General features: G+C 45.4%; 2 protein-coding genes across 3 annotated transcripts in view; both read left to right on the top strand.

The window, feature by feature from the left end:
- Positions 1 to 1,719, top strand: part of e2f4 (E2F transcription factor 4) — a 16,496-nt gene extending 14,777 nt beyond the window's left edge. Inside the window, exon 10 of the mRNA XM_035416808.1 lies at positions 1 to 1,719. This exon is cut by the window's left edge and continues 98 nt beyond it. Within this exon, the coding sequence (XP_035272699.1) occupies positions 1 to 18 (18 nt within the window). The 3' untranslated portion in view covers positions 19 to 1,719.
- Positions 1,720 to 5,521: 3,802 nt separating this feature from the next.
- Positions 5,522 to 13,521, top strand: part of elmo3 (engulfment and cell motility 3) — a 39,317-nt gene continuing 31,317 nt past the window's right edge. Inside the window, exons 1-3 of one of the 2 annotated variants that reach the window (XM_035418752.1) lie at positions 5,522 to 6,195; positions 10,429 to 10,596; positions 11,371 to 11,411. In XM_035418752.1, the coding sequence (XP_035274643.1) occupies positions 10,519 to 10,596; positions 11,371 to 11,411 (119 nt within the window). In that variant the 5' untranslated portion in view covers positions 5,522 to 6,195; positions 10,429 to 10,518. Of the gene's footprint in view, positions 6,196 to 6,309; positions 6,733 to 10,428; positions 10,597 to 11,370; positions 11,412 to 13,521 lie in introns of those variants that run through there. The other variant, XM_035418751.1, reaches the window with a different exon arrangement.

Here is a 13,521-nt window from a genome sequence, read left to right as displayed (position 1 = left end):
CCCATCCTTAACCTTTGACCCCTGACCTCGGCCACTGGGCGTATGTGAATAGGGATTTTAACAGGAAGAAAGAACTTTTTTTTTTTTTTTTTACCCTTTTTTGTGGGAAAAAAAGAAGAATGAATATATTTTTGGATCCTTGTATTATTATAAGCTGATTTGGTTGAACTAACAAAGTTTTTTTTTTTTTTTTTTTTTTGTTTTAAAATTACTATTTACCCCGACCTTTTTCCTTCTCAAAAAGCAAGTCATTTTTTTCTGTACTCATGACAGTTTCTGGGAGATCAGCACTTGCCTCCCAGCTTCAGTTGTGGTGTACGCATCGTTTGTGTGGCTGACACCCTTTTAATGTAATCAATACCATCCTTATTTATAGAACCCACACGCAAGTGGGTGATAAGTGTAGTACTTTTCTTTTTTTGTCTCTCTTTCTTTGTTTAAAGAGCTTGTTTTTCATTTTGAACTTGTGCGCTAAGAATAGAGCTTGGAGGCAGGCTGGAAACGAGCACTGCGCCCTCTACAGGATGAGTGTGGAAACGAAGAGGACAGGGCATGACGTTCAAGAGGCTGCAGTTACCCTTCTGTCCAGGAGATGGCGCCAGAGTGCCGGAAGCAGTGCCTGGCTGACGTTTGTTAGCTGCCTCATACCAGCAACAACCCCCCCCCCCTTCCCTCAGAGTCCTGTGTGCTATCAGTTTTGCTACAGCCATCCGTCCTGTCATCGTACACACCACCAGTCACTTATTAAAAAGAAAAAAAAAGAAGGGGGTTCAACTTTAATTTGCTTTTATTTCGAGACAAATGTAAATTTGTCCGAAGATATTTTGCGATCTCTTCTTGCCTGAAGTGTAGAAAGTTTTCAGGCTTGTTTTTAATCAGAATTCATTTTTGCGCATGTGTGTGTGTGTGTGTGTGTGTGCGTGTTTGCGCGCATGTGTGTGCGTGTGCTTATCTACAAGAGGGAGCGAATTGTAGCCCACAGTCATAATGCCCAGAATATTCAGAAACTCATGTTCGTATTGATGTGCGTTTGTTTTGCAGGCTTATCGGCGCCAGGTGTCACCGATGCAGAATGTGTGTCATATTACGGTGCTGTCAGGGTGTAGAAAACGGCCAATGTGCTGCCCCCCCCAACCTCCCCCCTCCCCTCGCCCCCCCCGACGGGAGAGTCTACCGGCCCCGCCGACGTCTGTAACCGGACTCCTGGAGTATCGGCATGTCCCGCATCACCTGCCTGTTCAGGTGTGTGTATGCAACACCTGCGCTGTCCTCCGCACTGCCCTGGCTGCGGTGAGGACAGGTGAATCGCCAACCAAGCAAAATATATTTAATGTTTTTTGGTGGCTTGACAGACCTGAACGTTAAGGCTCCAAGTACTGCTTTTAAACAAATGTGTCACTCACCCCAAGGGGTGGCTAGTGTACCTATCACCCTCTGACCTCTGACACGTCAGTCTGGACATGTGCACGGTGTAAAGAGGTTAGGCGAGAGTTGCGTTGTCACCGCGATTCGCACGAGGTCGGTTTTCACTTTTTATTATTTTACAGGGTCTTGTGCTGCTTTCGGGACGTCCGGGCGACGTTGACGTGACCTTTCAGTGGTCTGCGTCTGCACGGGTGTGCTTGAAGCAAGTTTAACCCATTTATGGGGCAAATGTAATCTGGAGTATAAGCTAAGAAGAGACCATATGAAGAATTGTTGTAGGTAAAAAAAAAAAAAGAAAAGTGTTATTTGCATTTGACTTTTTTGTCTAGGTTTTTACCATATTATTTTCCAGTAGGGCCAGCTAGCTATATTGATGGACTTGGGAACATGTCAACGTTAATGGGAAAGCAGACGGATCCATGTTGGAATAATTGAGTTATTCCTTTGATTAGATCTGTCCCATGCTTCCGTCTGCTGTCAAGAGTGAAATGATGTCACAATCAGGGTGAACTCCCCTCTCTCCCCCCCCCCCAATGGGTTTCCTGGGTTGGGTCACAGAATATATTAAAAAATCTTCCCCAGTGAGATTGTAACAGCTCGGTTTATTGGTTTAGCTACTGTAGGAGAGCCAACACCAGGTTTGATCTCTCTGGTTTTTACCCCCTATTTGCGAAATTTTCACAAGTTCGCTGGTTGTACCTCAACGTGCTCAGATATGAAACCTTGTTTGGGGGGGAGTCTGTTCTGTTTGGAACACACAGGGCCCCACAGACCCTGTCACTGTTCATTTGGGACAGATGGTGGCATGGACTCATAGCAGCCCCCCCCCCCCCCCCCCCCATCCAAATTTAACTGCAGTTCAAACAGACAGTGCACAGCAGGAAAAATCTGTGCCTGTGTCTATGTCCTGCTGTCAAAAAAAGAGGTTATTGTACAAATGTGTGTGTGTGTGTGAGAGAAAGAGAGAGACTCTGTGTGTATGTGTGTGTGTGAGAGAGAGAGACTGCGCATACGTGTATGAGAGAGAGACTGCGCATACGTGTGTGTGTGTGTATGAGAGAGACTGCGCATACGTGTGTGTGTGTGAGAGAGAGACTGCGCATACGTGTGTGTGTGTGTATGAGAGAGAGAGAGACTGCGCATACATGTGTGTGTGTATGAGAGAGAGACTGCGCATACGTGTGTGTGTGTGTGTGTATGAGAGAGAGAGACTGCGCATACGTGTGTGTGTGTGTGTATGAGAGAGACTGCGCATACGTGTGTGTGTGTGTGTATGAGAGACAGACTGCGCATACGTACGTGTGTGTGTGTGTGTGTGTGTATGAGAGAGACAGAGACTGCGCATACGTGTGTGTGTCTCCTGTCGCAGTGGATGTAAACGTTGATCAGATTTCTCTGTTCTTGTCCAGAGCAGAGGCCGATTTTTTGTATTTGGAGTAGAAAGGGTTCCACCTGACACCTGGGCAAGGCTGGGCGGTACTTGGAATGGGGGATAAAAGGTGTGCTGTTCTGTGATTGGCTGAACGCAGAGTTAGCTGGAACCGCTGCTTTTTTTTTTTATCCCTTGTAAAGATTTTTTCCAAAAATTATTTTTGGTGCGTCTTAAATTGTTTTATCAACACTGTCCTCTTATTATCGTTTTATCCCACTGTCTCCACTCACGTTGAAGTTGTATCTTATCCAAGAGTTGGTATATTTGTGCTGCCTAAATGTGTAGCTGTACTGTGCATCCCAAAAAGGAATAAGTTCTTATATGGTTATATACTGAACTGAATACCGTGCGTGTGTTCATGTGTTGTTTTTCCTGAGTGTGCACGTGTGTGTGTGTGTGTGTGTGTGTGTGTGTGTGTGTGTGTACAAGCACTTCTGAATGAATGTGAAATTAAGTAATGAAATTTCTTTTTAAAGGGATGTTTTCTAAAAAAAAAAAAATAAAAAAAACAACAAAAAAACAAAAGCAGTGCCATGACATCAACTAATCTGAACAGTAGTATATATATATATATATTTTTTTTTTTCCCAGAAGCCTGTGTGTGGTCTTGCATAAGACATTATTTCTGTTTGGCTTTATCTCTGAGTACCCACTGCATCACCTTGTTGACTGTAAATCTGTATAACACCATTTTAGATATGTATACATGTTAAGTGTGTGTGCGTGCGTGTGTGTGTGCACGCGGCGTGCATGCTTGTGTGTGTGTGTGGAGAGGGGATGTCCAAGTGTGTTTTTAAACACTCACAAGTTTTTTACTTGTTCATGCCATTCTAGGCAGTGCAGTTCTGTTTGTATACAGTGAGCATTTATTTTTATATTTGTGGAATATACAAAAAAAAATCATTTGGATTTTTTTCTATATATATGTATGAATATATATAATAATTTGTATTGATCCAAGTCATCTCAACATGGATATTTACAATAGTACTCCCAGTTAAAAATACACCTGGTCTCCTGGTGTTGAAGCTGTCGCCTGTATTTTGAGGTGTGGCTTCAACGCGGAAGCCTTTGGTGTCCAGGGAATTCTTCCTATATAAATATATATTTTTAAACAAACTTCAGGATTTGTAGAGAGGCCAAGCGTATGTAAGAGAATATTTGTAACAGAATGGTTCTCTATGTCTATAGTTACTACCCGTACCACAGAAAGAGATTTGAATAAATAAATAAATAAAAACATAACATTTTGGTGTCATCATTTTTGTTATGACTTTGTATGTAACGGTCAAAAAACCTCTTCCACTTTTAAATGTCACCGAATTCCAGTTCTTCCATTTTTAAATGTCACAGATTTGCGTTCGTGACCAACACTCAATTTGAAGTTCTAGGGAAGTACAGCCAATTGGTGACACGATCAGCCAAATAGGGGGGAATTGCCCAGTTTCTCAGGGCAAAAACTAAGGCTGTTACTCGTGAAACTGCGCAGTAAAATGTCCACTGTTAATCCAACCCGTTGGGACCAAATGATATCTGTTGGTGTTGAATTAACACTGGACATTTTACTGTGTAGCTGTAGCAATCACGATGGGTTTGGAATCGTTGCGAATTACAGTTAATTTTCCCCTAGAATATCTGTATTGAGAAATCATGGCAGCGTTCCCCGAGTTGGGAAACCGTTACTGGCCCCTGTTAAGATTCCACCACCTGGGATCCCATATAAATATTACCCATCTGCGTCACATAACTGCCTGTAAATGTGGCTATTAGGTAAGCCTCATAACATAAATTTTGCATGCACTCGTTTGATGAGCATTAATGGAGGTAGCCTAATTGTCATAACCGTTCACAGCCACGTGGCGCCAGAAATAATCCTGTGCGGTCTAGGGTCCGAACACGAAGTTGCGAATTTTTCTTAATGAGGTGCTTTTCGTGAGTATTTGCCCACTTAAGCCACATTATGCCAAAAATAGTAATAAACAATAAAACAATCGTTCATATTGAGCTATATTGCAAACAATTACATAAAAGAGGTAACAATTTTTTGGACCAATTGAAAGACTGGGGTAAAATCAATAGACTTCTGAACACGTGTTTAATTTCCTGAAATTTATTAACACAATGCAGTTTTGGGTCGTTATTATTTGCTTTGTCTGAATTCTTCATTATCTTCCAAATGGTTCGTTTTAGAGTGACCAGGTGTCCACGCTTTTACCAATTTGATGCCCACTGGTTCACCCAAGTCTTTAATTTGACCAGTAAAAAATAATTTTCCTTTGTATGTAATTGTTTGCAATGAAGCACAACATGGGGATTTTATTATTCATGCTACACATAGCTATTTCTGATGTAATGTTGTTTAAGAGTGTATAATCCCTCCAAGCATGAGAAGCACCTGATTAAGAAAAATGAACAACTTGTTAAAATTCTGGGATTGCAATTGTGGTTGGAACGAAAACCAGCATACACGTGAGCTACTCCAGGACACAGGCTGAGAACCACTGGCATATAGTTATGGTTATGTGTTGAACCAAGCGAGCGCGTCAATTTTTATTTTTTATTTTTATTTTTTACAATGGTTTAGCTTCACTCAGGACAGGAGCTTAAAAAAACATTAACTGCTCTTGTCTAGGAACTTTTTTGAATTTATTGCATATGAAGGCCAATCAACACTTGCAATCCGACCGCAAAAGCACTGTACGTAAGTACATTACGTAGGCTAGTTACTGTACGCAAGATCCGGGTAGCCTACAGCAAAACTGGTACATGCGAGACATACAATCAGGAAAAAGTTAATTCAGCATGGGAAGAAAGAAAAGCGATCTGTCCTCCCAAATGATTTCATACATCCCAGAAATTACACCTGCTAAACCGTGTACGTTAACTAAAACTAAAACGATCTAAAGCAGCGGCGTTAATGTGCACGCACGCTAAGACCGATAAAATACATCAGATTCGACGCACACTTGCACATACAGACAGGCGTCCGCGACCAACGCTTCTTTGTTGGGAAAAAAAACGCCCGGACGTCCAGATTTCTCGGTCCTGTAGGGGGCGAGTGGGATTCAGGCTAGAGCTTCAACCCGGAACTGTGAAACCGATCAATTAGCTGCTTTGAAACTCTGGGAGAGAGTTCTTCGCAGTACGAAAACTTTTGCCAAGAAAACTTCCCACTGAGAACCGGTTGCTGCCGCAAAAGACGGAATACAAATGCTTCCCACCTTCTCATCGGCGCATTTTCGAGGACAATAAATTCGTGTTTTCAACAGGTAGGAGGGTAACGACCAACGCTACACAACAAAAGAGATTGCATTTCGGCTGGCGGCGAGTTGACCTGTGTGAGTAGACCGAGTCTCTCTCTCTCTCCCTGTGTATGTGTGTGTGTAGTCTGAAACTCTGGCCTGGGGGCTGGTTCTCGGAATACCTGTTTTCATTCTGACCAATATTGCTGTGTGTTCTGCTTTGACGAAGCCGATTTCGGACTACAAGTGGCTTTTTGCTCAATTTTTTTTACATGCTATTATTTTACATTACAATCACCTGGCCGGCGTTATTCTTCAGGGAGGCGTACAGTACAGGCGTACAGTGTTCAGCCTATGTAAGGCTAGTCTACTTTTAAATATTTGACCTCAGTACAAACATTGTTACTTAAGTGCATTTGCTTTGTAAAGTAATGTGTCGTTAAACAGAGCGCACAGCTTTACTTTGTAGTCTCCAAAAATCGTCTTTTTCGCAACACCACCTTTCGTCAAGGAAGACTCCTTCATCTCTTAAGCGCAAAACGTGCGCATGTGAAATATAAAACAAGATCACGTCGACAGCGATGATGGGTGACATGTAATTTTCGTCGGGGCTTTCCTCTACTGTAGAGCACAGTAAGTGGATACTGATACTGTTTTTTGCAATGATTATTGCTTTAAGGTGTGACATCGGATTCCACGTAATCTGGTAAATCAGGGAAGTAAATCTGTTTAGGGGAAACGCAGAATCGGCTAATGCAACCCAGTGCAGTCGTGTGCTGGTTACGCGACAGTCATAATCGGTTATCTATTGGCATATATCTTTAAAAAAAAAAAGGTTTATCTAGAAGGAGGACAGACGGCTTCTGTTCGGTAATTACTTTTATCTGTCTTTGCTTGTTACTTAATGGACATCCAAGAAGGTGGAGGGAGCCTACAGCCTATGGGGCTTTATTTTGGTGGCTGTGTACGTGTAGGTGTGTGAGAAGTACTCTGTCCCAGGACAGTGGGGCTATGCAGTGTGGTGAATCTGAAGCAATCCACCCCCCCCCCCCCCCACCCCACCCCTTTTCAGTCCAGTGATGGAATTTCAGGCAGCCAAGAGCCCCCCAGACCCCCGAGGAGGGCTCCTGTTACCGGCGTCTGTCCGGGGTCAAAGGGCAACAGACACCTCGGAATTCTGTGGTCTGACAGGCAGTAGTGCAGCCATGAGCTGCTCACACTACGCTTCCCACACTGCACCTCCACTACCTGCCAACACACTCTCACTCTCACACTCTCACACACTCACTCACTCACGCACACACTCACACTCACACGCACACTCTCACTCTCGCACTCACACTCTCACATACTCACTCACACACGCACACTCTCACCCTCGCACTCACACTCTCACATACTCACTCACACACGCACACTCTCACTCTCACACACGCACACTCACACACACTCACTAACACACGCACACTCTCACACGCACACTCTCACTCATACACTCACACTCACCCACACTCACACACGCACATTCTCACACACACACTCTCACTCTCACACTCACACACTCACCCACATATGCACACGCAAACTCATACTGCACCTCCACTCCCTACCATCACACACTCACTCACACAGGCATACACACACTCGCACCATCACACACACTCACTCACACTCTCAATTTCACTCACACACACTCAGACTCGCACACACACACACGCAAACTCACACTGCGCCTCCACTCGCTACGAACACACACACACACACACCCACACACACACACACACACGCACAGTCCTACCTCTTCAGCACAGGGTCAAGTGTCAACAGCTGGAGGAGAGGAAGGGCCCAGAGGATCTTGTGTCACTCAGAGACAGGCTGTCACTCTCAACTTTTGAGAGCCCCTCCCACTGTTACCCAGCCGTATTAGCGCTGATGGAGGTGGATTTTGGAAACTGGGGACAGTTTAAGTCTCTCAAAGCCTGACCACCCCTGTTGCGAAGCTGAGCTGCTCAGCTGGTCAAATTTCAGATTTCATGTAATCATTCCTATTTGAGAGAGGACGGTTGATGTTCTGCAGTTGTTGTACTGATGCTGTTGTACTTGTGGCGATTTGCACATTTGGAGTCCGCTAAGGCTTGTTTTTGCTATAACCTCCCTGCAGGAAGGAACTTTCCACCCACAAAACCCAACCCGCTCAACCTCCCCACCTGCCAATCATGCATTAGCGTGTGTGGTGGGGAGGCGAGGGGTGTGGGCAGAGCTCTTCCTGCTCCCCAAAGGGACTGCCTTTCCCATGATCCTCAGGGGCGGGCGAGTTCGATCCCGTCCGTGACGCATTCCGTGGCCTGCAGAGAATTCCGCAGACCGGGGCCTGGATTCACTCCCGATTTCCACAGAACGTTCGTGTTGAGAAATCGAGGCGGGCGTCCCCTAAATTGGGAAACCGTATCCTGGCGGCCTCCTAAGATTCCACCACCTGGGATCCCGTTTAAATACTACCCATCTGCATCAAATAATTGCAAAATGTAAAATGTGGCCATTTGTAAACCTGTATGTAAGATACATTTTGCAGGCACTCGTCTGATGAGCGTCAATGCCGGACGATGCGGTCGTTGTCAGGGCCGCTCGCAACCGTGTGGCGCCATAAATAATCCTGTGTGGTCTGGGGTCCGATCGCAGAGTTCCTTGCACACCCGTGTGGCATAAGGTTATCTGTTAAATCAAGCGCGCATCAGTTTTCCCGTCGATTGGCTGCGCTCAGGAGCTTAAATAAACATATTAACTGGCCCTGTCTGGGGGATTTATTTTATAGCTTATTTATTGCTTGTGATTGGATACTGTTCATCTGCGTGTCCTTCTTGGTTAGGAGTTCCGGTGAGACCGCGGTTCTGAGCAACAGATACGCGATCGCCAGTCACGCTTATTTTTGTGGCTCACGCAACATCTCTGTTTCATTTCAGCGACTGCCAAACTAAATTCTTTGTCAGAGAAGAACGAATGTTTGTTAATCGCAACGTCGCAGGGTCCGTGAGCCTGTGCACTCAGCCTAGAGCTGTCTGTGGTGTCTTCTTCTTCTTCGGCTACATCTGCCGTACTGGCCTCTGTGAGCTGGGGCCTCTGATTGGACGACTGGGGTCACCAAGGTGACCGTTGTGTTCCGTGATGGTGTGGCGCCGACTGAACTCGGCTCACAGTGTGTGGGACGCCATTTTGTCCCTGTCACAGATGTAAGACACTGCACCGGCGCATGTCATTTTAAGCTGTTCATTGCTTGCTGACAACTGAGGCTTTTGTATTGTAAAAAAAAATAAATAACGGTTTAAAATGAGACATTCCTTTTAATATTAAAAAAGAGAAGGAGCTTAAGCCACAAGTCTGCCTGACTGGATTTGAGGATAAAGTTGTTTTGTAGACTGGCAAGTGCAGCGTAGACTTGTGTCCAAGTGCAGTACTCATAAGGAGCTTTTCATTCTTTCGGCTGTGGTCTGGTTCTAATTGTATCAGCGTATGTGTGTGTGTGTGTGTGTGTGTGTGTGTGTGTGTGTGTGCGTGTGCATGGATACCATTTTCTGGGATATTTGTAGGTTAGGTGGTTTATGAGGACAAAACATGTCCTTTTAAAAAAAACACACACACATATGCACGCACACACTCTTCTTCTTGGCATAATCGCTAATCAAGGTATTTCGATTGCAACAGCACTGAGGTTTACCCAGAATTCCATGCGGAAACTCCAGGGCCTGTTAAACACATCTACAACGGCTTCTGTTGATCGAGTGGGGAAAACTCTTCCTGTACGTGCTGGTGCATGGCCGATCTCTCTCTCTCTCTCACACACACACACACACACACACACACACACACACACACACACAAACCTGGAACTGGAACCACAGGAGCGTGCGTTTGAACGTATCTTGCGGCGTTAGAAAGAGGAACTCGCGAGCGCGGGCCGGTTTCGCCTCCGAAAATAAAAGCGTGTGATGCGCCCGGCGTTTGGCCGTCCCGTCGCAGCGCCGCTGGCGTTAGCGAGCGGGGGCGTGGCCCGAGCGCGCTGGGCGGGGCCCGAGAGGAAGCGCTGCTCTGTGGGGCCCTGCAGCCGCCGTGCGCGGGGACGCGGTGTGTGTGTGTGTGTGTGTGAAGTCTGCCTGACGTCGTGTGAACTTGTGTGGCCTCTGCTGCTGCTTCTCCAGTTTTTGTTAGTTTGTGCGTACGTGGTGGTGGGCATTTCTTTGGTTTGTGAAAACATATTTTTACTTTGTGTGTGTGTGTGTGTGTGTATTGGATCAGTTGATCTCTGAATACATGTATTTTTTTCTTCTCTTTCAGGGCCCTGTCTTGCTTACTCCTCTGAGCTAAGCAGCAGCTGAGTATTTGACACACACACACACATACACGTGCACACACACAAGCTTCAACATGCCGCCACAGAAGGACATCGTGAAGATCGCCATCCAGATGCCAGGGGCCTACCCCCAACTTATTGAGCTGGACCAGGTACTCTGGGCACCATCGCCAATGGGGTGGGCTAGACGTGGGGGTGGGGGGGGAAGAGTGTGTGGGTTTGAATTTTAATTGGTTAAGAACTGAGTCATTCATACCTGGGCTTGGCTCAGAATGAGGAAGTTAGCATTGTGAAAACACCTCTGTGTATGTATACAACATGGGCATAAATGTCGTATCAGTTGACCTGGGGGGTGATAGTTTGATAATGGGTTTGAGGGGAATGTTTGTAGGTGTAGAGTTTTGGGGGAGGACAGGAAGTGAGTCAGTTGAGGGGTGTGTCTGGTCTTCTGCGAGTGTGAGTGAGCGTTTATCTGCCGAACCCATGTTTGTTCTGTGGCTTCACAGCAGAGCTGACCACAAGGCCCTTCGTCCTGTCTCTGATTGGTCCCTTCTGTGTGTCACTAGACCTGCGATTGGCCTGTTCTGCACTTCACTAGACCTCTGACTGGCCCTTGCCAATTTCACATTTCAGCAGGGCCTGCAATGGGGCTGCCACACTAGGCCACAAATTACAGGGCAGCGGTGTTCAGACAACCAGTGCTGCATGCCACAGGGAGGAATAATTGTATGTTTCAGTCACTTTAGTGTTCAGTTAAAAAAATCAAAATAAACCACTGTTCTGGCTCCTAATAATCCCTGTTTGCCGTGCACTTGTTGGGGGGTAGTCCCAGTTCTTATCGCATTTACGAGGCAGTGTCTTTAAATCCAGCTGTTCCCTCTTGAAACGAATGTCCTCCGCCAACAAAGTGTCTCCTTCTCTTGCAGAAAAAGCCTCTCTCTGCCGTCATAAAGGAAGTTTGTGATGGGTAAGTGCGTTGTTTATAACAGCATACTGCTTCCCCCCACCGCCAAACCCCCCGCCCCCCCTGCTGATTGCAAAGTGCTCCGGTCTGTTCAAGATAAACACAACTTTATTTGTAACCCCTTTTAAGTGGACAGAGCACAGCCTGTCTTGCTGGCTGTTGGTCAGAGGTTAGCATGCTGGCTAATGGCCTATAAACAGGGTCCAGGGGTAACAGAGCAGGGCAGGTTAAGGCAGTGTGGAGAAGTGGTGGAGTAGTGGCTAATGCACTGGCCTTCTCAACACTGATGTTTAAACTTATCAAAAATGTGGGCAGAGGTGTTAGTCGTGGGAAATACCAGATTTTGAATCTGAGTGACTGTTCTCTGACTTATGACTGTGTCGCCAATGTGTTTGTCGAGGAAGAGCGAGAGAGGGGAAGCAGGTGAGAAGATGGTGAGAGATATTGGGGAGACGGAGAGATATTGGGGGAACTGGTGGGTAGAGGCAGAAGCTGCTGATCCTGGAAGAAAGTCTGATCGACGGAGGGCTAGAGTAAACAGAGTGAGGCGGCCCTGCAAAAAATTAAATTTGAATATCGATTATGGTTATTAAATACTGAAATTCTGACAACTTTTGTTTTCTAGAGTGCATGAGTCTTAATTGATTTAAACTAGATATTATATTCTGCGTTATGCATTATGGTTTTACCCGGATTCATACTTAATCTTTGGTGTGTGCCAGACCTGGGTCAAATACTTTATTTGAAGTAATTGCAGTTTCAGACATCATTAAAATCCTGCAGATTACTGACATTTAAAAAATATATATATCTGTGTACATTGGTATTCAAAACATTTTTTGTTTGGTTGTTTTGGTTACTAAACATGTTTTTGTCTGTTGTGTGCTGTAATTGTAGCCAAACTTGATACCTCGGGTAATGTGTTTCCAGCAGAAAATTACATGTTTGAGCAGCTTACCAGCTATTGGTGGTTATAACGGAAATGGGTTGAAGTACAGCTTTGAAAAAAGAGAGAATGAAAAATGATCCTTAAGTCGGCACTATTACTAAACATTCAATTGTCAGTTGGTTCTTAGTGTCTTTTCTCTAGAACCACAGCAAAAAAAACAAAAAAACAAAGTGAGGATGGAGTTTTGGAGTAAGATGCGATGCAAAAAGAAAGTAGTACCCAAGCCAAAAGCACACGCTGGACAGAGAAGACAATTAGAGGGGTTGATTTAGCAGTGGTAGGAACATGAAGGGCTTTATTTATTCTGCGTGTAAACACTGACTGCCGCAAACAACGGAAGCGCCGTAAGTAGAAAGGATGAGCCTGGCTGCTTCGTGTAAACAGTTTACTGTGCGGCCTCTTCAAGTTTTGGTCAGCAGCATGGTTCTGCATGGTCTTTTAAAAAAAAATTTTTTAGTCCTGAGGTGATGACACGTAGTCCAGTTCCCCAATTCTTGAAGCGTGTGTTGGTGTACAAAGCGTCCGTGACGTATTACCCAGAAGGCTCGTGTTTGTGGTTCGCTCGTAGTAGACTGGCGAGCTGAGATCATAATGATTACAAATAGCCGTAGAACTTTTTGTGTCTTTGTGCGTCTAGAAGGAGCTTCCCGTGTACGTCGTGAGACCACGTTGAGACGAAATCTGCGTGCGTGTCTGTGTGTTCATGTGTGCTCGTGTCTGGACGTTTAATGAGTGTTTCCTGTACATGTCTGTGAGCTTCATGACCAAGAGAGAGAGAGAGAGGGGGCCCTAACCCTCATAGTTCTCTTTCTCTCTCAGTCTGGGTTCAAAGTTTGTTGTGTGGGTTTTTGATGCAGAACTGACTCTGCTGACTGTAAAACAGGCAGCCAGGCCAAACCTGAGAGGCTTCAGCATTGTGTCACTGCTGAAAAATTTAGGAGCACACCAATACATCCCAATCAGTAGACGTGCTCCTCAGTTATTTTTTCGGTTGGCACGCATCAATTTTCAGGAGCAAGTGCTCTTAAAATGGGGGCGCTGTAGAGCCCTGAGGCTTCGTCTCTACCGGAAGCAGCTCACCGGAGGTGCTCAGGAAGCAGAGTATGGATATGTTATGTATCAGTGGGGGCAGTGTAGTATAATGGGTACGGAGCTGGTCTTGTA

This window comes from Anguilla anguilla, chromosome 5 (assembly GCF_013347855.1).
Source record: "Anguilla anguilla isolate fAngAng1 chromosome 5, fAngAng1.pri, whole genome shotgun sequence".
NCBI classification, from domain to species: domain Eukaryota; kingdom Metazoa; phylum Chordata; class Actinopteri; order Anguilliformes; family Anguillidae; genus Anguilla; species Anguilla anguilla.
Note: the sequence above shows the minus strand (reverse complement) of the source record. Positions and strands in the feature narration are given on the sequence as shown.